Source organism: Cebus imitator, unplaced genomic scaffold (genome assembly GCF_001604975.1).
Source record: "Cebus imitator isolate Cc_AM_T3 unplaced genomic scaffold, Cebus_imitator-1.0 Scaffold57, whole genome shotgun sequence".
Classification (NCBI taxonomy): domain Eukaryota; kingdom Metazoa; phylum Chordata; class Mammalia; order Primates; family Cebidae; genus Cebus; species Cebus imitator.
Genome location: NW_016107372.1, coordinates 6799402 through 6823596, shown reverse-complemented (window position 1 = coordinate 6823596; position 24195 = coordinate 6799402). Strand labels below are relative to the sequence as shown.

The following is a 24195-nucleotide window of genomic DNA, read 5'->3' as shown; positions in this document are numbered from 1 at the left end:
AATACAGGTGTGTGCCATCATGCCTGGCTAATTTTTGTATTTTTTGTGGAGACGAGGTTTCACCAGTTAGCCAGGCTGGTCTCAAAGTCCTGACCTCAAGCGATCTGCCGACCTTGGCCTCCCAAAGTGCTGGGATTACACACGTGAGGTACCATGTCCGGTCCCAAAGAATTTTAATTAAATTCTCTATATGCAGTCCTTGCTTCATATGACATAATTCTTCCAATCTCCTTTCATTCATCTTATATGATGGTACACACCTACTAACAAGGAAAGTTATATTTTATATTATCTTCTTCAGTGCTCACATTTCTACATTTTATATAATCTCAGCACAAGCTCACATTTTTCAAATCTTAACATCAATTTTCATGAGTTCAAAATTTTAATTGACTTCAAACTTCTTGGTATCTTAAATTCCAAGTTTCCCTCTGACCACATCCCTTCTTTCTTTTGATGGCTCCCACTCTTTCTAAAACTCCTCTTTCATCTAATATGACCTCCAGGCCTAACCTTTTCTTACTGTAATACTAATTGTGATTTACTTCTCAGCATAAAACAGTATGTACGTAATAAAAACTAGCATAAATTTAATAATTCAAAAGCAACAAGAATCCCTTTTATTATAAAAACAATCACTATTATTGCTTAAATTAACTTTTACAAATGTGATTTATATATATATATATATATATTTTACATATGTTTATATATAAATTTTTATTGTACAGAAAAGCACCAGAGACAGAGAATATCTTTTACCCAATGTGATCAAAACCACTATCTGAATGGCTAAAGATGGGTAGTAAAACAGGGAAACTATTAAACATACACACACTCTTGCATCTTAAATATTTTAAATTAAAAATATAAATGTTCACTCAGATATTGGGACTTTTTTTAACGAGTCTTGTGACTGAAGTTTAAGATTGTATACTTACAGGCCGGGAGTGGTGGCTCACGCCTGTAATCCCAGCATTTTGGGAGGCCAAGACAGCTGGATCACTTGAGGTCAGGAGTTTGAGACCAGCCTGTCCAACATGGTGAAACCCTGTCTCTACTAAAAATACAATAATTAGCCAGGCATGGTGATGCGCACCTGTAGTCCCAGCTACTTGGGAGGCTGGGGCAGGAGAACTGGTTCAACCCAGTAGGTGGAGGCTGCAGTAAACCTAGACTATGGCACTGTACTCCAGCCTAGGTAACAGAGCAAGACCCCATTTCAAAAAAAAAAAAGATTGTGTACTTATAAACATTCATACATAATAAATTGTCTAGCATGCCTAGTTCAGTTTCATTAAGCTGAAGCAAGAACTAGAGGCATTTGCGAAGTAATCTGAATGTAAAATCTTTCAAGTTTTTTTTTTTACTATTATCAGTCCAATGTTTTAAATTACCTACACTTAATTCAAACCAGTATGTAGCCATTTGCTTTTATGAAGTCTTTCCAAAGCATTCAATCTAGCTTGCCAAACAAAAAACTATTTTTCATAAGATTTTATCGATTTACACAATATTAAATTATATATTAATAAGTATTATTAGAATAAACAATTAGAATAAATAGGTTTGTAAAATACAACAGAACTTCAATAAGCACAAAGTTCAACTGGTAAGTGAAGAATATGGAAGATTATATTAGAAAAGTAGCCTAACAGTAGTTATAGAACCTTTTATCAGGATATGCAGCTAGAATAGAAAGAACTGGTAATTCTGACTAGTCCTTTTTTCACTCCTGCTTTCAGTCTCTATAAATTCCCTTTTCTGGGCATTTCATATAATTATCCTGTAATACGTAATCTTTTGTGTCTGATTTCCTTCACTAAGCGTAAGTTTCTAAGGTTTATTCATGTCATAACACGTAACAGTATTTCCTTCTTTTTAGGCTGAAACAGCACTCCATTGCATAGATATACCACATTTTGCTTAGCCATCAGCTGACAGATTACCCTGGGTTGTTTCCATTTTTTATTATGAATAATGTGGCTACAAACATTTTGGTACAATATTTTTGTGGACATATACTTTCACTTTTCTTGGGTGGATTCTAACTGAGCAATTACTGCGGCTGTATGGAAATTATCAAACTTTTCTAAGGGAGGGAGATCTATCAGTTACGGGAAATTTTTTAATATAAAATTCTAACTATAGTTAGAAGTTTCTATTTGATGTGAAGTTAGGAATTCCCTATATGATCCTGGTTTTACTGTTAACTGGCTATGTTCCCTTAAGTAAAGTCATTTATTCACCGTGGCCCTCAGTAAAACAATGGGCTGACAAAGATAATCACTAAAACATTAATATTTCCTATAAATCTTAATCCTTTCACCAAAAAGTAACACACACACAGGATCAAATTCAAATACAAATACACTTCACTACTTCTTTCCTTTCTATTTGTTTTGCATCTCCCACAGCATTTCCCATCCCAACTCTAAGCACAGTGATGTATCACTACCAAACGAGCTGAATCTATAATCTTATGGCCTACAATGTCTACTATGTCAAGGCCTCCAGCAAAAAGGCAGAAAGACATCAGGCAAAACTGATGGATTCTTCAAGTATGCTGTGTATGGAGGAGAACGATGCTTCAGTAAAGGAAGCCAAAGCATACAATGAGAACACAGGTTTGACTACCCTACTCCAAAAACTCTACAAACTCTGAAACTCTGAGAGTTGACATGATGCCACAAGTAAATTCTACAAATGACCTCATGCATCAGGTTGCAGTCAAAAGTTTATTTCATGTACAAATTACTTAAAATACTGTATAAAATCACCTTTGGGCTATGTATACGCAGTGTATATAAAACATAAATGAATTTCATGTTTATAACATGGGTTCCATCCCCACAATCTCTCATTGTGTATATGCAAATATTCCCAAATCCCCCGAAAATCAGAAATCTGAAAACATATGGTCACAAACATTTCGGATAAGAGATAAAATCAACCTGAAGCTGGAGGGTGTGGGCGGAACACATAATGTTTGAAGCCATGGGACACTCTGGTAGAAGAGCTAAGTCTTTGTCTTTCAAATTGAACTGTCAGGAAGTGTATGATTATAATTAAACAACATAGAATATTAAAAAAAATTTGTTCCAATCCAAATGTCCATCAATGATAGACTGGATAAAGAAAATGTGGCACATATACACCATGGAATACTACGCAGCTATAAGAAACGACGAGCTCGTGTCCATTACAGGGAAATGGATGAATCTGGAAACCATCATTCTCAGCAAACTGACACAAGAATAGAAAACCAAACACTGCATGTTCTCACTCACAGGCAGGTGTTGAACAATAAGAACACGTGGACACAGGGAGGGGACCATCACACACTGCGGTCAGTTGGAGGGGGCTAGGGGAGGGACGGCACGGGGTGGGGAAGGATAACGTGGAGAGAAATACCAGATATAGGTAATGGGAGGATGAAGGCAGCAAACCACCTTGCCATGTATGTACCTATGCAACGATCCTGCATGATCTGCACATGTACCCCAGAACCTAAAGTACAATTAAAAAAAAAGAAAAAAAAGAAAAATTTGTTAACCCTAACATTTCATTATAGATAACAGAGAGCTAATAAATGAACCAGAAGAAAGAAACCTAAGTGTGGCCATATAAAACTATTAACAGTAATACTAATCATTTATATTAAATATCTGACACGTATGATTAATTACCATCAAGTACAATAAAGGGTATAGATGTGTAACCCTTGAGTATTTATGTGTATATACGTTCAAACAGAAATGGATACATATTCACAGTAAACTTGTGATTTGCACATATGATTCTAATATCATTTAAATTCCTGTGAGATTTTAACTTTTCTGTGTCTTTTTAAGATTTTTTAGAAGTCCCAGCTCTAGTTAACCTCTAACTAGCAATCTCAAAGTATGAACAAGATTTTAAAAGACCTTCTGAAAGAGAAAAAAAACATTAAAGACTGACTTTAAAATGTTTTAATCCCAAGCTTTACCCAAGCTTTTACTACTCAAAATGTAGTATGAGTCTGACATTAGTTACTTATCTACTAAAGAGAGCTTAGCAGAGATAGAAAGTTGGTGGCTGCTTCTATTTGCCTTTTTAAAGCCAAAAACAGGCATTTTAAATATAAAATGTTCTGAAAAACATGTTTGAAAGCCTAATGTGAGTCAAGCATTATATTTACATGAAGGGATGTGTTTCATCACCCCAGAGATAAATCACATTTTAAATGTCTATTTACAGTTCTCTCTCAAGAGTTGCTATTCCTTGGCCAAGCTGGCCTGCGATGAGCAAGAACTTTCACAAGCTAGGTGGACCTGTGGTGAGAGACAGGAGCCAATGGTGGGAGACCCACCTCATGCACACCTTTTCAGAGCTGGTTCTGCATCTGACTTCATCCCTATAGTAAGCTTGATAAACCAACTTCATTTGTAACATAAGGACTTCATTTGTAACATAAAATCTATCTCACAATGGTATTACACTCATTTCCACTTCTAGTCCTGAAAATAAATAGCTTTTAAGACCAACTTCCCTGCCAAGAACTACAAAGGCTGGTTAAAAAATACAAAAGCATCACCTGTTTTAAAACATCAACTAGGACAGGCAGGTCTCCAGGAGCTGGAGTGGAGAGAGATGGAGTCTTTCTAAGCCACAAGAAAAGGAAAGCTCAATCAGATGACCTCCATGTAAAACTCCTGCAAATGCTTACTCAAGACCTAGGGCTCTTTGCATGCCCAGAGGACATGAGGACACCAACAAACAAAATGCTTGGCCCACAAGACCATAGTACTTCCACCATGTTGGCAAAGTTGTGTCTTCTCCTTTTAACCCACTAACATATCTAAATAGTTAAATGATATATAAGAAATCAAATTCAGCACACAAAAGCATGCTCAAAGGTGTCAAGACACACTATGCAAAAATACAGTTCCTACCGAAGCTAAACTGACACAAACTCAAGGGGTGTCTCCTCAAGTGCACTAAACAGCTTCATTACACAGGGAATGGCATTACAAACAAACCAAAATAAAATTTAGAAGTTAAAATAAAAACACATTTGAAAATGAAGTCCAAAAAACAAACAACTTAACGCTTATTACTTAATTCACCTGCAAGAAAAAGTTTAGTATGCATTTCTAATAGTCATTATGTTACAGAAAAGCAAACTAGGATAAGTGAGTTCTGGGCACAATCAATAGTGCACCCAAGGAAAGAAACAGCTTAAAAATCATTAAATTATCCTTCCTATCTAATGTTTTATTTGTAACTATGAGTAAACAGGTGTTTGAGAGGCAAATTCTAAAACTAACCTTTGGGTCACATTCAACTCTGAAAGCTTAGTATAATTTATAAATGCAACAGTCCTCTGGTTCTATTATAAAGTTTAAGGGAGCTTTTAATAACATGTTTGCAACATCCAGTAGTTCAGTACTTTTAATATTACTACTAGTAGACCAAGAATGGTTATCTATTAGTATTCATTCATCTATACTTCTCCGCCTGGTGCCACATATGGCCAGTAGTAGCTATTTGTTCAAAAAAAAAAAATTAAAAATGTAGTGAATTGCTGTGAAAGTTGGTTTTTCAAGCTAACTGTCAAGCTGGTTAATCAAACTCTTAAATAGTTCTTCTTTTAGTTTCTTATCCTCATACTAAGAACACCTAAAATTGTTTTTGCCTATTACTGTAAAAGAGGATAGGAAAAGGCAAATGTAAACAGGGTTAAAAAAATCTTTACGAAGCTAGTAAGCTAGAGATAAACCTGAAAAGTTAGACTCATATTTAAAATTAAAAAAAAAAAAAAAAAAAGAGGCAAATAACTCTATGGCAAGTCTGTCAGAACATGTTAGAACCTGCCTTACCAAATTTAATCACTAGGGTAATCCTCTATTAACAAGTAATAAAACATTTTCAAACAGAGTTCACCTTCAAGTCATGAAATAAATACAGATTAAAAAGGTTTAACACAATGAAGACAGAAATAGAGAAATTTTAAATGAGCAGAAAAGTAGCAAAAAGTTTCTACTGCAGAATCATAGCAGTGGGAAAAAAGTCTAATTACAATTAGATCAAAGTTTAAAGAACTGGCTCAATACTTTCCCGGGTGCCAGTAACTGACTACATTTCTAAAATAGTACCAGTAACATATGAATTAGTAAACTGTACAGACAGATTAACCTTTCTAGATATAAAAATATTACTGATAAATTTGGTAGAGAAGCATAGGATATGGTGTAGACTAAAAACCTGGTGTAGACTTAGCCACTATTGAAAAGCTCAGAGTTTCCATCATTGTAAAATGATCTCAAAATCTTTCTCAGGGGTCTGAAAATTTTTAACGAGAAAAACATAGTTGTGAAAAAATTCTATTTAAAAATAATTTCCATTTAAGAATTGTCTACCAAGATATTAGACAAATCAACACCATGTTTCTCTAAAGTCGTGTAAATTGCGATAAATCATAAAATAAACACTGTTCTGTACTTCAAATGTAATAATCTAGATGTCAGAGGAGAAAAAAAAAAAACAGTTAATCACACTTTGAGGTCTTGGAGCAATGAATTTATTAAGACTATTTTTTAGGAAAGAAGACCTGTATTAGAGAAGCAATACACTTTGGCGGTTAAGAGCATTGATTCAAGAACCAGATAGCCTGTTTCAGTCTTGTCTCTGCCATTTACTAGGTGCGACCTTAGTGTCTGACTCAGTTGCCTCATCTGTAAAATAACACCTACCTCAAAATGTTATTCCACCTTTAGTACTGAAAGAAAAGCTTTTGTAAGACCAACTCCCCTGGAAAGAACTACTACAAAAGCTGGATGAGAATAAAAAGCTACTACCTCATACCTATTAGAAGAGTTACTATCAAAAAACACAAGAAACAAACAAAAACCCCCAAAAACAAAATAAGTTTTGAGAAGGATGTGGAGAAACTGGAGCCCTCGTGCACTGTTGGTGGGAACCTAAGGTGGTACAGCTGCTGTGGAAAGCAATATAGCAGTTCCTCAAAAATTAAAAACACAATTACCACAGGCTCCACTAATTCTACTTCTGGGTATATACCCAAAAGAAATGAAAGCACAGTCTTGAAGAGGTATTTGTACACCTGTATTCATGACAACATTATTCACAACGGCCAAAAGGTGAAAACAACTCAAGTGCCCATCAATAGATGAACAGATAAACAAAATGTGGTCTACATACACAATGCAGTATTACGCAGCCTTGGAAAGGAAATAAACTCACATATGCCATAATCAGATGAACTTTAAGGACATGCTAAGTGAAAAATGCGTCATAAGAGGACAAACACCTTATGATGCCACTTACATGAGGTAATAAGTGATCAAACCATAAACAGAGATATGGTAGTTGGCCGAGGCTTGGGGGAGGGGAAAATGGAAAGTTACTGTTTAGTGGGTACAGAGTTTCAGTTCTGCAAGATGAAAAGGATTCTGGAGAGGATGGTGGTGACAGCTATACAACAAGGTGAACCTACACTTAACAGCTCTGAACCGCACACTTAAGGGTAAGATGGTAAATTTTGTATGCAGTTTACCAGAATTAAAAAAAAACAACAACAACTAAAAATCCCCCTGTTTAAAAGCATCAAAGAATAACAAAGACAACCTAGACTTGTTGGGTCAAGATTCCAGAGAAAAGGCAAATATGCTGAGAGAAGCCAGCCCCACACGAGCCTTCACTGGTTCCCTTCAGTCACTTGCTGAATTTGAAGGACTGGAATTAAGGGCCCCACCAGAAAGTCAAAAGTGGGGTTGGTTTAAAGCAGCTAGGGCTTAAGAGGTCAAAGTTCTGAAGAGGTGAGAAATACAAAGAATTCACAAATTCTGCAAGTAGTTTTCCACTGAGATGTTTACTGATACAGCACCCTAGGCAAGGGGTAACGGCACCAAGAATCCAAACAAAGTATCAAAGGAATACTGAAGATCTGTGTTGAACAGACAAAAGTTAGCATCCTAGGAACATTAATTCAGAAGGTAACCTGGCAAACACCTCAGGCTTTCTTTCAGTTCAGATCCCAAAAGAACTATGCTCTGTGAATAGGTATATCCTGGAAATGAAGGCAAACCAACAGACGAACACTAACAAAGCTTAAAAGCTAGTCTCAACTAGAGCGTGGTGATCTGACTGTACTTTACCTGTCTGCCGAAACAAAATTAAATTTACTTTAGAGGAAGGTATCATCCAAGGCCTCCACAATTTTTCATACACAATATTGAAATTCAAATTTTAAAACACCATGCTTGCCCCTTTCCTCCACAAAACAAAACAAAAACAACCTAGGATCAAAAGTCTGAAAAACAAGGGGGAAAAACTCCAGGAAGTCAAAATGTTCTAAGACCTTTACAATACCGAGAAAGTGGTGAGGAAAAAAACAAAAACAAAAACATAATGCACATTATAATCTCTAAGGTAACTACTAAGGTAATAATAATGTAAGTAATAAGCTAATGGGGAAGGGGTGGGGGTAATAAAATACATTTATTAAAGAAAGTAAAAAAAAGCTGAGAAAGAACCGATGAGACAGAAAAAAACAGGATAGGAAACTTAAATCGAAATATATCAATAATTACTTTAAAGGTAAACAAACTAAATGCTTCAATATATGGAACAAGTGATATACCTTAAAACTCTGGGTTTATCATAAATTCTATTAAACAGAGTCAAGTAATATAATTCTTTTGCACTGAGGTGTAAGATACAGCACAGTGGTGAAGACCATGAGCTTTAGAATCAAATTCTAACTTCAAATTTGAATCAAAATCAAATACTGCAAATTCAAAGGCTTAAACTCTATGTTCACTCCAGTTATTTATTAAGTATATGATTTTGGCAGGTTAATCTCTCTAACCTCAGTTGCTAATCTTTCTAACCTCAGTTTTTCATTTACAAAAATTTTAAGGTCAAATATTTAAAACATGTGACACAGTGATACAGGTATGTAATAAATAATATTTGTTATGTATTTGTAAAATTATTTTTACTCTTTCAAAGAAACTTTTTAAAAAAAATTGTCGATTTTCCAAAGTATTGCTTAAAAAAAAAAAGATATTGTGAAGATTAAATAAATCAATATACATAAAGAGTTTAAACAGTGCCTGGCATGCACCAAGGGTGAAAAAGTGTTATTTGCTATTCTGTGTAGCAGTATTGGGTAGACTCATAGCCAAGGAAGGCTTACATTAACCCATTGTACGAGTTTCTAAAGAAACTGTGATCAACTTAATCTTCCCACATCTCCTGTTTTCTTCCTTCATTACCATAATTCCTCAGACACCACATCTAGCTGTTCCCTTTCAGTTTTAAGATGGTATGAAACTTTAGAGCTAAAAGGACTCTTAACATTTAAAATGATCTAACCAACATACCCTTACAGATTTCATTGGTAAGTTCCAGGCACCCATAAACTCCTTGAAACTGCACAAAGCATTGTTCTGTGGTATATGGATGCACATATGCCTGCCTCTTCTAGGAGAGAGTTCATGAAATATGATCATTCTCCAAAGGATCTATGACTCCCAAAAGATAAGAACCAGAGCTCTTGCCCAATAATTTTACAGATAAGGAAACAAGAGTCTTGAGAGGTTACGTAACTTAAGCAAATTAATGACAAAGCAGGAACTAGTTTCTTAATTCACATTAAATATTTTTCTCACTACTCCAAACTTCCTATATAGATTGGCAGAGTCCATTTTATGTACAAAAGTTCATTCCCTTTACTCCATCAATAAATAACATGCTGTATTTCTGGACTGGCTACTGTGGTTCACGCCTGTTAATTCTAGCACTTTGGAAAGCCGAAGTGGGTGGATCACCTGAGGTCAAGAGTTTGAGACCAGTCTGGCCAAAGTGGTGAAACCCCGTCTCTACTAAAAATACAATTAGCTGGGCATGGTGGCGGGTGCCTATAATCCCAGCCACTAGGGAGGTGGAGGCAGGAGAATCGCTTGAATCCGGGAGGTGAAGGCTGCAGTGTGCCGAGACTGTGCCACTGTACTCCAGCCTGGGTGACACAGGGAGACTCTGTCTCAAAAAAAAAAAAAGAAAAAGAAATAATGTGCTTTATTTCTGACCACAGGGTCTTACTTCATGTTAGGTGGCATAAACACGGGATATTTGCCTTCCTAAACTTAATGTCGTGGACTGATAAAATCATCACTGCATACACACAGAAAACAGTTCACAAGGCACAGTGATCAAGTTTATGGTTCCACCTGGGAGGCAGAGGTTGCTGTGAGCCAAGATTATGCCACTGCGCTCCAGCAGGGCGACAGAGCAAAACTCAGTCTCAAAAGAAAAAGTGTATCGTTTTATTAATCTGTTTCATATAGGGGCTGAAAAATATTAAATAACATTTTTAAATAGCAGGAAAAATAAAACAAAAAAGAAACAGGAATTAAGACAAGGAAGAAATCCTTATTACCAGGCACATTCTTAATCTTTACAGTATTTCATGATGTCCTGGTTTTCTCTGACATAAAGGCCTAGTACTTGGCTTCTGACCTAACTATAAAAAAGATGCCGGGGAATTGGATACTGTCAGTCATAGATATAAAAATTAGAGCACAAATGGGGAAAGCCCGTCTTTAAGACCCTTCCTTACAAAAGCAAAGTCAATCAAAATGTTGAAAAGGTGTGAGGCTTAATAGCCCAAAAGTCACTGCATCCTGTTTTCTTCTAGTACATCATTCTAAAAGCAGAGAAGGTGCCAGGAAAATTCTTAATCAATCTATCTGTGCTTTTCCAGAATACAGTTATTTTCAAAATTCTCTAAATGTGCAGCCCAGACTACTGTGAAGAAACTTTTGAAGAGCTAAAAATCATCAAAATCTACGGAAGAAAACACAGGCTTACAGGCTCCACCATCTACCTTCTCATCCTACCTTCTGGCCTCCAAAAAGGTGCACAAATTCTTCATGGTAGCTTTAGCACATAGCTTATAGTATTCATCTCAACTCTGCTCCTTGCCACCTATTACCTTTGGTAACTACAACATTTGTACTAATGAGCAATTTGACACACTCCTTACAGATGCCTAAATTTTAATCTTCCATTTTATCAAGATTCCCTTCAGCCACCTATTGATATGAGCAAACGCTGAACCTCATCACTGGAAGACATCAAATAACTCTGGCATTGAAGATCATCTTTCTTTTCCCACCTATCCTACTTTGTTTCACTTGAATGATCCTGCTTCTCATTCTCACTAGATCTCCAGGTCTATTGATCCCAAATACGTAATACTTCTATTTCCTGGGCCATGAGATTTACTTGCTTCCTTTAACAGCACAGAACCACAGCAACCATTTCAAAAATGCTACTACTACCTTACAATTCTCCCCAACACCCAACAGGGAAAATTCTGTCAGTGCGTTTTCCTTATTTTGAACATTCTTTTCTGAGGCTGCTAAGTGCCCTGGAAAAAGTACAAACTCTGCTAACTGGCTCCACTACACAAAATTTGTGCCAATTCACTTAAATTATCCCCTCACAACTACAGATAATCCATTTATTTACACCTAGTTGACCACAGCAGAGTGAGCATTCCATTTTTTTTCCTTGTATGTTTCTTATTGCTGCTGTAAAAATTACCACATCTGTGGTTTATCTATTCTCTTATAGTTCTAGAATTTAGAAAACTGAAATCAGTTTCAGTGGGCTAAAGCGAAGATGTTGGCAGGCCTGGTGCCTCCTCGAAGTTCTTAGGGAGCATCCATTTCCTTGCCTTTCTAGTGCCCATCTGTCTTCTTTGGCTAGGGGCCCCTCCTCCATTTTCAAAGTGCATCACTCCCGTCTCTGTTTCTACAATCGTTATCACCTTTTCCTCTGACTGACTGTTGCATCTCTCTGGTAAGAACTAGTATAATTACATCATGTCCAGGGGAACAGCCTGGGATCATCTCATCTAAAAACCTGTAACAGGATCACATCAGCAAAGTTCCTTTTGCCATATAAGGTAACATTTCTAGGTTCCAAAGATTAGTCATGGACATATTTTGGGATTAGAGGACTGGGGGGCAGCCTACCACACGCCTCAAGCACTCAACAACTCACATGCTTCTGTCACCCGAAACTGATGGTCCTATCTTCTACCTTACTAAGGCAACTAGAACACCAAAAGAGAGTTCCTCAGCTTCTCTCCTCTCCACTTCATCTCTTTACCCATCCTTGATGACTTTCCAAATAGCTCAAGGAAGCAGTGACCCTCTTTTCTTGGGTTATTCTCTCCCCATTCCTTTGAATGTATTCCCTCTAATCTCCTTTCAAAATAATTTGCAATACTACTCTACTTTTGCTGTTAGTGAAAATGACTGGAAATATAGAAAAATTCAAGAAGAAACACAAAAACACCTTTGAAATTCTCCATAAAGTTTTAAGCAGCAATTCTTCTACGAGCCTTAACAGAAGATCAAGATGGAAAATGCTTTTGTTCCCTCTGACATTAATTGTAATTGCTAGAGTAGCCTATGGAATACTATCTATAATTTTCCCTTAATATTATATTCATTTTTATAGTTTGAAAGAAAAAAATGAACCAAATATTAATAAATACTTAGGGAGTATATCAATAATTCAGGCTGTAACATAATTTATATAACAAAGTTTCTCTAACAACAAATCTTTTCCCAATCATTAATCCTCCGAATAATTAAAACTGAAAGTGAAACATATTAACCAATCTCAAACTGTCTTATAAGCTAAACATGCAGTTATTTCTTTAATAAATGAATGAATCAAATTAACAAATGTTAAGTAAAGCAAGGATTATAAACTCTTAAGTCTTTCAGGAGCCAAACAGGTAATGCAAGTCTCAAACATTAGGAAGGGGTGGAGTGGCAGAAACTAGAGGCCACATGTTCCATCTAGAGACATGCAGACTTGACTCTTTGCAACACTGAACCTGCCAAACAACAAAGTTATATGGGACAAATTTTCAACAATGGTTACCTCCACGTAACCTGCGATTTTATTTTCAAGAGGCAGTGTGGCCATAGTTATCATGCATAACATTTTGGACATAGACACCTCCTTGTTAGAGTAAAAGTCAGCTAGCTGAGTAGGTGGTGGGGGGGCAGACAATGAAGCTTCTTCTCTCTTCCTGCTCTGGGCCTAAGATCTAAACTCTCAATCGTTAGAGCCAGTAACCACAAGAAACCTCATAGTGGGTAATATAAGGTAATATAACCTAAGAGTCTGGGTTGAAGGTAAAGTCCTAAAAAAAAAAAAAAAAGGTGGAGATGTCCACAGAAAAAAATTTTTGGAAAATTAAAAGCATATTTTTATCTTAAATGAGGTGTTAGTTAGACAGGTCCATGTTTGTCAAAAATCATTCCGTACAGTTTGGTTCATTTCAATGTATATTAAATTTTATCTTAATTTTAAAATGCACTTTTGGCCTGGAGCAGTGGCTCATGGCTATAATCTCAACACTTTGGGAGGCTGAGGCAGGCGAATCACATGAGCCCAGGTGTTCGAGACCAGCCTGGCCAACATGGTGAAACCCTATTTCTACCAAAAGTACAAAAATTAGCTGGGTGTGGTGGTGTGCACCTGTGGTCCCAGCTACTCAGGAGGCTGAAGCAGAAGAATCACTTGAACCTAGAAGGTGGATGTTGCAGTGAGCCGAGATTGCATCACTGAAAACAAACCCGGGAGAAAAACCAAAACCCCCCCTAAAAAAAAAAAAAAAAAAAAAAACCGTAAAAATAAAAATGTACTTTTAAATATATTTTAATTATGCCTAGAACACTACACATAAAAAGGAAATTATAAGCAAAGAACATGAAAATTTAAAAAATTTCTCTTGTAGAACATGAAGGTATCAACACTTTCTTTTTGAATCTAAAATAGCTTTTCTTTTTTTTTTTTTTGAGACAGAGTTACTCTGTCACCCAGACTGGAGTACAGTGGCACAATCTTGGCTTACTACAACCTCTGCCTCCCAGCTTCAAGTGATTCTTGTGCCTCATCCTCCTGAGTATCTGGGATCATAGGTATGCACCACCACATCTGGCAAATATTTTGTATTTTTAGTAGATATGGGGTTTCACCATGTTGGCCAGGCTGGTCTTGAACTCCTGGCCTAAAGTGATCTAGCCACCTAGTCCTCTTAAAGTGCTGGGATTACAGGTGTGAGTCACTGTTCCTGGCCTAAAATAACATATTTTTAACAAGCATTTTTAAAAAGCGTAGTCTATTAAAAACAACATACCATATAACATCTGTACCAATTCATTAAAGATATATGGAAATGCCTAGTTTGTACAACGAGCTGTAATAGGTATTAAAGACATAATGGTGACACAGACATTGCCCTCATATAGTCTAGTGGGCAAACTACATACTGAACAAGTGGTTAATGACTGTGATAAATGTTCCAAAGGAACAGTATTAGGTACAATGAGGGCAACTGCAGCCAGTGGGGAGTACGGGGGTCAGGGAAAGCTTACCAGAAATAAGATTATATAAAGGATAAGCAGGAGCAAGTAACATTAAGAAAAAAAAAATTCAAGAAACATTTCCAGACAGAACACATGTAAAAGAATTCCAAGATGAGAAGTAAGGATTTCAGCAGGGCAGTAACATGATCAGATTTGGTTTCAAAATAATAACTGGGAGCAATATGGAAAACAAAGAAGAGCCCAGTGAACACTGTTAAGACTAGCAAAAGTGAATATTTCAAGAGAGAAATGAAGGTGGTCTGATGTTGAGTAATAGAAAATAAAACAGAAACTGCAGAGTCTAGCAACATATGACGCAGGGAGAAAGAAGAAACTTATCAGAATAATTCTCAGGTTTCTAGTACGAACAACTGAATGATAGTGATTATGGCTCATTTGGACATGCCAACTTTGAAGTACTTCAGACAATGAAAGGAGCCATTAACTAAACAAATAAATATATAAGTATGAATCTCAGAAAATGAAGCTAGAGACATAATTTGAGAATCACCTGCACAAAGGCACATGAAGCTACATACGATGAAGACTGTACCATGCAAAGAACATCTAGGACTAAATCCCAAGAATGCCTCTATTTAAGGGGGGTTCTTGGGGGCAGTTGGTAGTCGTCGTGGGCCATGGTGGAGAAGAGGCTGAGAAGAAACAGTAAGAAGGTAGGTAGAAGGGCATACAAAAAGAGTTCTTTGTCACAAAAATCAAGGAAACATGTTACAAGAAGAAAGGAAAGACTGTGTCAAATGCTGCTTAAAAAAAGTAATCAAAGATAATGGGGATTAGTCTCTTTGTATTCTGAGATGCACAGATACCACGGTGATACTGGTAAGGGCAAAACTGAACATAATAGTTGAGATAGAAGCTTAACTGTACCGAATTCAAAATGTATGAAAGATAAGAAAATGGATGGCAAATGTCAACATTTCTTACGATACATTTACCTGTGAATGACAGATGAGAGATCCTGGGAGACAGTGCCGGGGTTCATCAGATAATTTAATATAATTATATTTTGAGGATGTGAGTGGCGTAAATGTGTTTAATGCTGGTTAACATCCAACATGAAAGGCAGAGCCCCAAAATACTTAAGGTTCATGACAAGGTAGAAGAGGATGTGACCCAAAGCACAGGTTGAGAAGTAGCCTCTAACTGAAGAGGAGACACCACCCTCCACTAAAAGAGGAGGGAAAAAGTAAAATATAAGAGGGGAGAAAATACAGCTAAACTTCTAGATTTAGTGGCAAAAAATGAGCAGAGTTCCTACCTGATGCCTTCTCTCTTCTCCGAGAAGTAGAAGGCAAGGTCATTTACTACGAGAGAGGGAACCCAAGGAAGAGTGGAGGTCTGAAGACAAATAACTGCTGGGGCAAGTTGACTAAAGAAAAAGGTGGAACTGCTGAAGTGTGAAGGGTTGACTACAGGTCTGTGACGGCACAAACAGTGGAGCCAATCTACCCTGTGTGAATTTTCAGTTCATGCAGCATTGTGGTACTACCAAATCGGTTTGATGAAAAATGAAGAGACAAGAAATAATACCAGTTAATCTCTAATGAGCATGTTACTATGGGCCAAGCCCTACAAGTGCTTTACATCTCTACTCAATATTATTTGCATTTTATAGATATATTATTTGCATTTTATAGATGAGGAACCTGAGGCATGAATTAATTAACTTCTTGACCATGGGCAGAGTCAAAATTCAAGGTTTGGGATTTCATTGGGAAAAATAAAAATAAAGAAAGAAAAAAAAAGAGAGGAGGACGGCTGAACAAAACATACTTAAAAAATAACATCAGAGTATGCATGTGTATAAAATTTTAAAATACTACTTCTGTCAACAGAATAAACCATAAAATTACAAGTGGTTTTTTTAACCTTAATGTTAGGATGCAATTTAAAGACACTGCATCTAGAACCTAGAAAACAGCAACAAGCTTATTTCAAATTTATATGCCAGATATTGTATGTTGTCACATATCATCTCATTTAACTTCAAAATAACACAGGGTTAATTTATAACCAGATAAGAAAAATGGTGCTCAGAAAAGCTAAATAATTTGTTATATATTTTATCAAATCCCTGAAGAGTGAAGTGGCCTCTCCCTGACCCGCATGCCACTAAGCCCTTACAAAACCAGGGGTAAAGGCCTGACTGAATTCACAGAGGAGAACAAAAAACTTTACAGCTGTTTGTTCTCATTGGGAATTCTTTCCAAACACTGCTTTATTCTATCAAGTAAAAGAAACTAGGACAAGCTCTCATCACTACATTAAAACTAAAAACAAACAAACAAACAAACAAACAAAAAAAAGCTAGAAATAAAAATATAAAAAGGTATCTTGGGGAAAAATATATAAAATATATAAAAGCATAAAATACCTTGGGAAAAAATAATTATATCCAATACACAAACAAACACTGAAACAAGACAAGTCATTAACTTGTTAATTTTGGAGTGATACAATAATTAAGCTTAATGAATCTCACATCATTCTGCAATACTAAATTTTTTTTAACTCAGAATTTAATCTCTCTGAAAGTTATTAAACAGCTTAGATCAAAGTCAATGTTTCTAAGTGGTCTTTGCTGAACAGGATTTTTTTTTCTTGACTGATAAAAACAAATACAGCAATAGCAGGTGAAAAATGGAATATACATGTGAAGAGGCTAATATCCTTAAACAAGACTAGCTGAAACAGTGCACTGCAAGGATTCACTATTAAGAGAGATAGATGGCAGCTATAAGAGTATGATTCTCAGAAAAATGCTTGTATTAATATGACATCCTCTGTCACTGAAGAATAATTTAGGATTTAAAAACCTGTAAGAGAATATTCAGCTTTTGTTTCTCATGTTGTCATTTAATGACTCTTACTTAAGAAGACATGTTAAGTAGTACGGTTTTTCCCATATTTTCCATTTTAAAGGATAAGTGCTAAATATGAAGAAAAAAATTAAATCATTCCCTTTCAGTTTCCCATTCTAAGCTTTCATTAACTATGTAAACAATTAAGATTTTATTCACATAGGCTTAGGTAGGCCCTTATAAAGAAAGCACTGTTCATTTAAAAACAAAAACCACCTTCCACACTGAGATGTACTAAGTCAGACAGAAAGTGATTGTGTTTTGAAATGCTAACTACTTTTTTTTTTTTTTTTTTCAGACAAAGTCTCACTCTGCTGCCTAGGTGGGAGTGCAGTGGCATAATCTCAACTCATCGCAACCTCCACCTCCCAGGTTCAAGTGATTCTCCTGCCTCAGTCTCCTGAGTAGCTGGAATTACAGGTGCCTGCCTACCACCGCACCAGGCTAATTTTTGTATTTTTAGTAGAGACAGGGTTTTGCCATGCTGGCCAGGCTGGTCTCAATCTCCTGACCTTAACTGATCTGCCCACCCTGGCCTCCCAAAGTGCTGGGATTATAGGCACGAGCCACTGAGCCCAGGCTTCAAATGCTTAACTTCTTAAAGGAAAAAAACATTTAAAAAGCTCTACTTACCATGTACATTAATATGTCTCTAATCATCACCATAGCTGTTTGATGATCATTCCAAGCTTGATTTAGCGTTTGAAGAAAGTTGTTATTCAATGAATTTAATACATCTTCTCGCACCTAGTAACAGAAGAGTTCATTAGTTTGCACGCACACATCCACACACTCATATATATATATATACAGGCATGCACATATCTGCTTAATAAAACGATGAAGTGAAATCCTTAATTTTAAATCAAAGAAATGTTACAGGCTAGTAGAAATATTTTAAGCTATAACCTATAGACAGATGACTATCAAATGTGTTATTGGAGATATGCTTATATCTCCAGAAGCATAAATCAACTTCCTAGGTATTTCTCAACCCTCCAATGACTTAACATCATTGTCAGAGTAAAATCCTATATTCTTATAATAAGTTACAAGGGCCTGTAAGACTGGCTCCATGCTACTGCTAAATTTCCTACTATATCTTCCCTTCCCCAACTTTGAATTATGGTTGGGAATATTGATTTTGGAGTCAATTATCTGGGCTCCAATCCCAGCTCCCTAACAAACTGGGTGACGTGGAATAAATTATTTAATCTCTGTGCCTCAGTTTCCTTATATTTGAAATAGCATTCCTCCTGTAGGACTGTTGTAAGAATTAACACTAGTAACACACTTAAACCAGTGCTTAGTACTCAGTAAACACTCTACAATAAACTACTCACTCATTACACTTCACCTACAATGGCCTCTTTACTAAATACAGCAACTGTGCTCTGCCATTCCTTCTGCCTCAATTCACTTGACTCACTCCCACTCACTATACAGAGGTCTTTTCCAACCAATTATTTCACAGAACCCCTAGCTCTACTTCTTAACCATTCAATTCCTTTTTCTTCATAGTATTCATCATTACCTACTATATTACTTTTTCTTTTTTAATTGTTTCTTCTACTAAAATGTAAATATCTCCATGGTGGCAGGATTTCTGTTTTTTCCATGTGTATATCCCACACCTACAACAGTGCTTGGTATATATAATACCACTTATTTCAAATCCCTGCCCTCCAATACCATGATTCACTTCCAACATAAGCACTTTCAGGATTACCTGCTTTTGCACACAAAGTTCCTTTGAGCCTGAAATGTCTTTCTAATCCAACCCTGATAAAAGACTACTCAAGACTTCAAGAATTCCTTTTGACAGTCCACAAGCTTAGCACCATCCTCTGATAAAATGTTATTGATCACTACTCCTTCCTGCTATGCTATCTGCCCAAAGGAAAGACCATTTCACTCGGAAAGAGAATCTAGACTCTGGTTCTGGCTTTATCACAAAGTCGCCGTGTGTTTAAGTTCCTATAACACTTTGAGACTATATTGCCAACTTCTACAGTTATTCAAATACAATCAACCTTCCATAATCCAGCTCAACTCTCAATAACTCTAGCCTAAACAAAACTCTTTTATCTCCAAATATCCTTTACCATAGAGAATTTCTAGTAGTAGTTAAACTTTTGCAGATTAGAAAAAAGCTGAAGTCATGGTACTTTCTGACAAACATGAACTATTTAACATATGTTGAACTATATAGACACTTCTAAAGCAATTATAAATATACATAAATAAAACACCATTCTGTATCAGATCTAATATGAACAAGCGGCTAAAAGTGTCAAAGAAAACACACACTACACACAGAAGAGTAAGTTCAAACTGAGAAAACAGCATCTCTTTCTACATATTGGGGAAAATAAGGTTTTTAGATTCAATGATGAGACAATACATCTAGTCTAGTAACAGTATAGTATAAAAATCACTAGGCCTATACCACATAATTTAGAATTTTATCATATATTTAATCTTTTGTTTACATGACTAAGCTCCATGACTTCAAGTTACATCATCCAGAATTACTCCAAAATGCTACTCCAAAAATGTTAACTATATCAAAAGTTAGTTAATAGAAATACTTTTATACAAAATGAACAGTGTATCATCATTTGCTTCAACTCATTAAATCTAGCACTGGTCAGATGCAAATCCCCCCACAAAAAAACCCAGCAAGTTGAAAACATGGTTATTTTCAAAAATTTAAACCTAGCTTCATATTCCTTCACTGAAAAGTAGCAATTACATTAAAATCATGACAATGCATGAGCAATCTGTACTACATACAAAAAAATTACGCATTTCAAACATTGGAATGTCAAGTCTATTAATTACTCTTAAGAACTTATGTGAACTTCTACATACCTCTACATTATAAAATTAAGTTAAATATTAACTACATTAAAATTGGAACACATAAATGTGCCTGCATATTTGCTGAATGAAAAACTGACCAATTAAATAAAAAGTTAATGTTATAAAATAAGGCATGTTCTTTAAAATCACTGATTTGTATATTTTATAATAAAATACATCAAATATTTACATATTTCTACTTTATATTTATACCTGCCTTTCAGCAAAATAAAATCTGATCTACTAGTACCATGTGTCATAAATAATTGCCTTACTTGTATCACACCTCAAAAAATTATCCTGACCAACCAATAACAGCACATTTTACTGGCAGAAAATAGCTACAACTAAGAGCTAATTTTATGTTTATTTTTCAATTATTCATACACACAAACTCATGACTGAAAGAAGTAAAATGAATGCCTTAGATACACTGCTGCAATGTCTTCTTAGTCATTCAGATTACTCTATGAACAAAAAATTATTCCTCTAACATTTCTGTAGAAAATTACTTTTCTACTTTAACACATAAGTGAAAAGATATTTATTCAAACATACACAATAAAATGGTAGGAATGAGATGAAAATTCAACCTTTATTAAGATTAAAATAGGCTTTTAAAAAGATGGTTAAGTTGGCACATAAACTAGACACTAAGTAAAAAAAGGACCTTTATTTTACAAATTATTAATATCTTATCAAAAAATTGAAAAACAAAGACAGCATGGGCAACATGGTGGGAGAATAATACTGTTAATCTCATGGCCTAACACAGTCACCTACTTTCTGAACCAGCAAGGCAAATGGGAGGGAACCCTGCTGTACAGCTGTTAACAGAACCAAAAGGGCCTACAGATTAAGTATGAACAGATTATTAAAGAAAGTCTATATTTAGATTACAAAGATGAAGTGTTGGAATTTGTAGGGAGAGACATGGAAGAACAAGTAGCAACACCAGAGAAATTGAGAGTAGGATGGGACCAACTGTGACAAAAAAGTTGAAACGAATTATGAGTAATGGACAACTGATGGCTGTGCATGGCCTAGCTTTGCAAAGGAAGAAAGAGAAAGTAGCTCAAAACAGTGGAACACTCATCAGGCAGTGAATTAGAATCATCCAAAGAGCTTTTACAAACAGATCTTAAATGCGATGCAGTAGTGCGTCTCTATTCTCAGCTACTCATGAGGCTAAGGTGGTAGGATCATTTGAACCCAGGAGTTTGAGGCAAGCCTGGGCAACACAGTGAGATCCTTTCTCTAAAAATAAATTAAGACTTTAGTCAAGAAAAAGAGTAAACAAGTCACAGACTGGGAGAAAGTATTTGCAAAAGACAAATCTAACGAACTATTACCCAAAATACATAAAGAATTCTTAAAACTAGAAAATAAGTTTTTAAAAAAGCAAAACATCTGAACAGACACCTAACCAAAGAAGATATAAAGATGGCAAGTAAGCATCTGAGAAGATCCTAGGTCCTTAGGACACAGCAAATTAAAACACCAATCTGATACCATTCCATATCTTTGACAATGGCCAAAACACCGACAACACCAAGTGCTAGCAAGAACGTAGAGCAAAAGAATATCTCATGCACTGCCAGTGGAAATGCAAAATGGTACAGTCACTCTTAAAGGCAGTTTGGCAGTTTCTTACAAAACTAGACACACTCTTACCATGTAATCCAGCAATCACATTCCTATTTTCTTAAATAAGTTGAAAACCTATGTCCACACAAAAACCCACACACAAGTGTTTAAAGCAACTTTATTCATAATTGCCAAAATTTGGAAGAAACCAAGATGTTGTTCTGTAGATGAATGGATTAATAAATTGTGCTATATTTAGATAATGAAATGTTACTCAGCACTAAGAAGAAATGAGCTATTAAGCCATGAAGAAACATGGAGGTTAACTTAAATGTGAAGGGAGGGAGGGAGGGAGGAAGGAAGGAAAGGAGGGAGGGAAGGAGGAAGGGAAGGAGAGGGGGTAGGGGGAGAGGGAAGGGGGAGAGGGAAGGAGGAGGGGAAGGGAAGGGCGGAGGGAAGGGGAAGGGGGAGGAGGAGGGAAGGGGAAGGGGGAGAGGGAAGGGAAGGGGAGGGGAAGAAAGAAGGAAAAAGCAGAAGAAATATTTGTGGGCTTCCCAAGATCAAAAGATAACCCTAATTTTAAAATATCTACCCAGGTGATTCTGATACAACATCCAGGACTATGGAACTACTGGCTTCCACACTACCCATTTCTGTTTCTTCTCCTTGCAGAACTTCTTCAACATGAATATGTTTTTATGTTGTTTTAATAATAGTATTAATGCAATTCTGAGTCCTTTTTTCCTCTAAAAAACAAAACAAAACAAAAAAAACACGGGATACATATGCAGAATGTGCAGGTTTGTAACACAGGTATATGTGTGCCCTGGTGGTTTGCTTCACCTATTGACCCATCCTCTAAGTTCCCTCCCAACAAGTTCTCCTCTCAGCGTCTATATGTTCTCAATGTTCAATTCCCTCCAACTTATGAGTGAGAAGGTTCTTGCTTTTTTTAATGCCACTGATTAACATTCAATATTAACCTTTGGTTTAGGAAAAAGACCTAACAGTATCATATCATTTCCAAAGCACCACAATAATCCAAAGAAAAAGGTTATATTACAATAAAACATAAGAAGAAAATGTCATCTGAGAATTTTAAGCAAATGATACCAAAAGCATAATTTATAAAAGAAAAAAATGCTAAACTGGACTCTACTGAAATTAAAAACTTTCTTTCTACAGACACCATTGAAACAACAAAAAAGAGAAAGCTACAGACTAGCTATAGACTAAGAGAATGACTTGTATCCAGAACATATTAAAAAGAAAAAAAAAACCTCTTAGAACTCGGCAATGAAAGCAAATAATTTAAAAATGGGTAAAAGAGTTGAACAGACACTTCACCAAAAAGGATATACGGAAGGCAATTTTGTATATGAATAGATGTTCAACAACATAAGTCATTGGGGAAAAGCAAACTAAAACCATGAGATACCACTACATACCCATTAGAATGGCTAAAATAAAATATGCTGACAGTAGCAAGTGCTGACAAAGATTTGCAACAACTAGAACTACCATACATAAAATGGTACAGCCTCACCAGAAAACAGTTTGGCAGTTCTTAGGAAGTTAAATAACATCACGTGACTCAGCAACCCTATTTCTATTTATTTACTAGAGAAATAAAAACTTACATTCACACAAAAATCATACACAAATATTCATAGCAGCTCAACTCACAATCACAAAAATTCATATGCAAAAATGTCCTTCAATAAATACATAGGTAAATGAATAAGCAAACTGTGATACATCCACACAATACATTATCAGTCATAAAAGGGAAGAAATTATTAATACAATAGTTTGGATCAATCTCAAAATAATTATGCTGAATGAAAGAAACCAGACTCAAAAGATTACGAACTATGATTCCATGATATGACATTCTTGAAAAAAAAAAAACCCCAAAACTATAGTGTTAAATAGCAGATCAGTGGTTGTCAGGAACTAGCGATAAGAGACCTATAAAGGGATAATAAAGGGAGTTTACTGGGGTCAAGCAACTGCTCTATATCAAGTATGACAGTAGTTACATAAATCTATATGTGTGCTGAAAGTATACATGAAAATAAAGGCCAATATTTTTATATATTAATTTTTTAAAAGTTGCAGGAATGATTCGAAAATTGAGCCTTGCTTTATCATAAACATAAGCTAAGATGCCACAAGCTTTATTCATAAAGCAATTTAAATCCAAACAATGAAAGAATTGTTAAACAATGAGTGTATCAACCCTATGAACCACTGTGCAACAATTCAAATTTGCCTACTATTCTTGTTTCAATGGATATAGCTTTTCTTGCATTTTTAAAAATTAAATCCTTAGCAAAGATTAAAGTGGAATTACTGTCAAAAAAAATGTATAGTTTTCTTTTAGATACGTTACTTTC

At 35.7% G+C, this 24195-nt stretch overlaps 1 protein-coding gene across 2 annotated transcripts in view; it reads right to left on the bottom strand.

Annotated features, from left to right (window-relative positions):
• CUL3 (cullin 3) overlaps positions 1–24195 on the bottom strand; it is a 107076-nt gene that overhangs the window by 38926 nt on the left and 43955 nt on the right. For both annotated transcript variants that reach the window (XM_017529025.2, XM_017529026.2), the window contains one exon: positions 17978–18091. In XM_017529025.2, coding sequence (XP_017384514.1) covers positions 17978–18091 — 114 coding nt within the window. The remainder of the gene's footprint in view (positions 1–17977; positions 18092–24195) is intronic.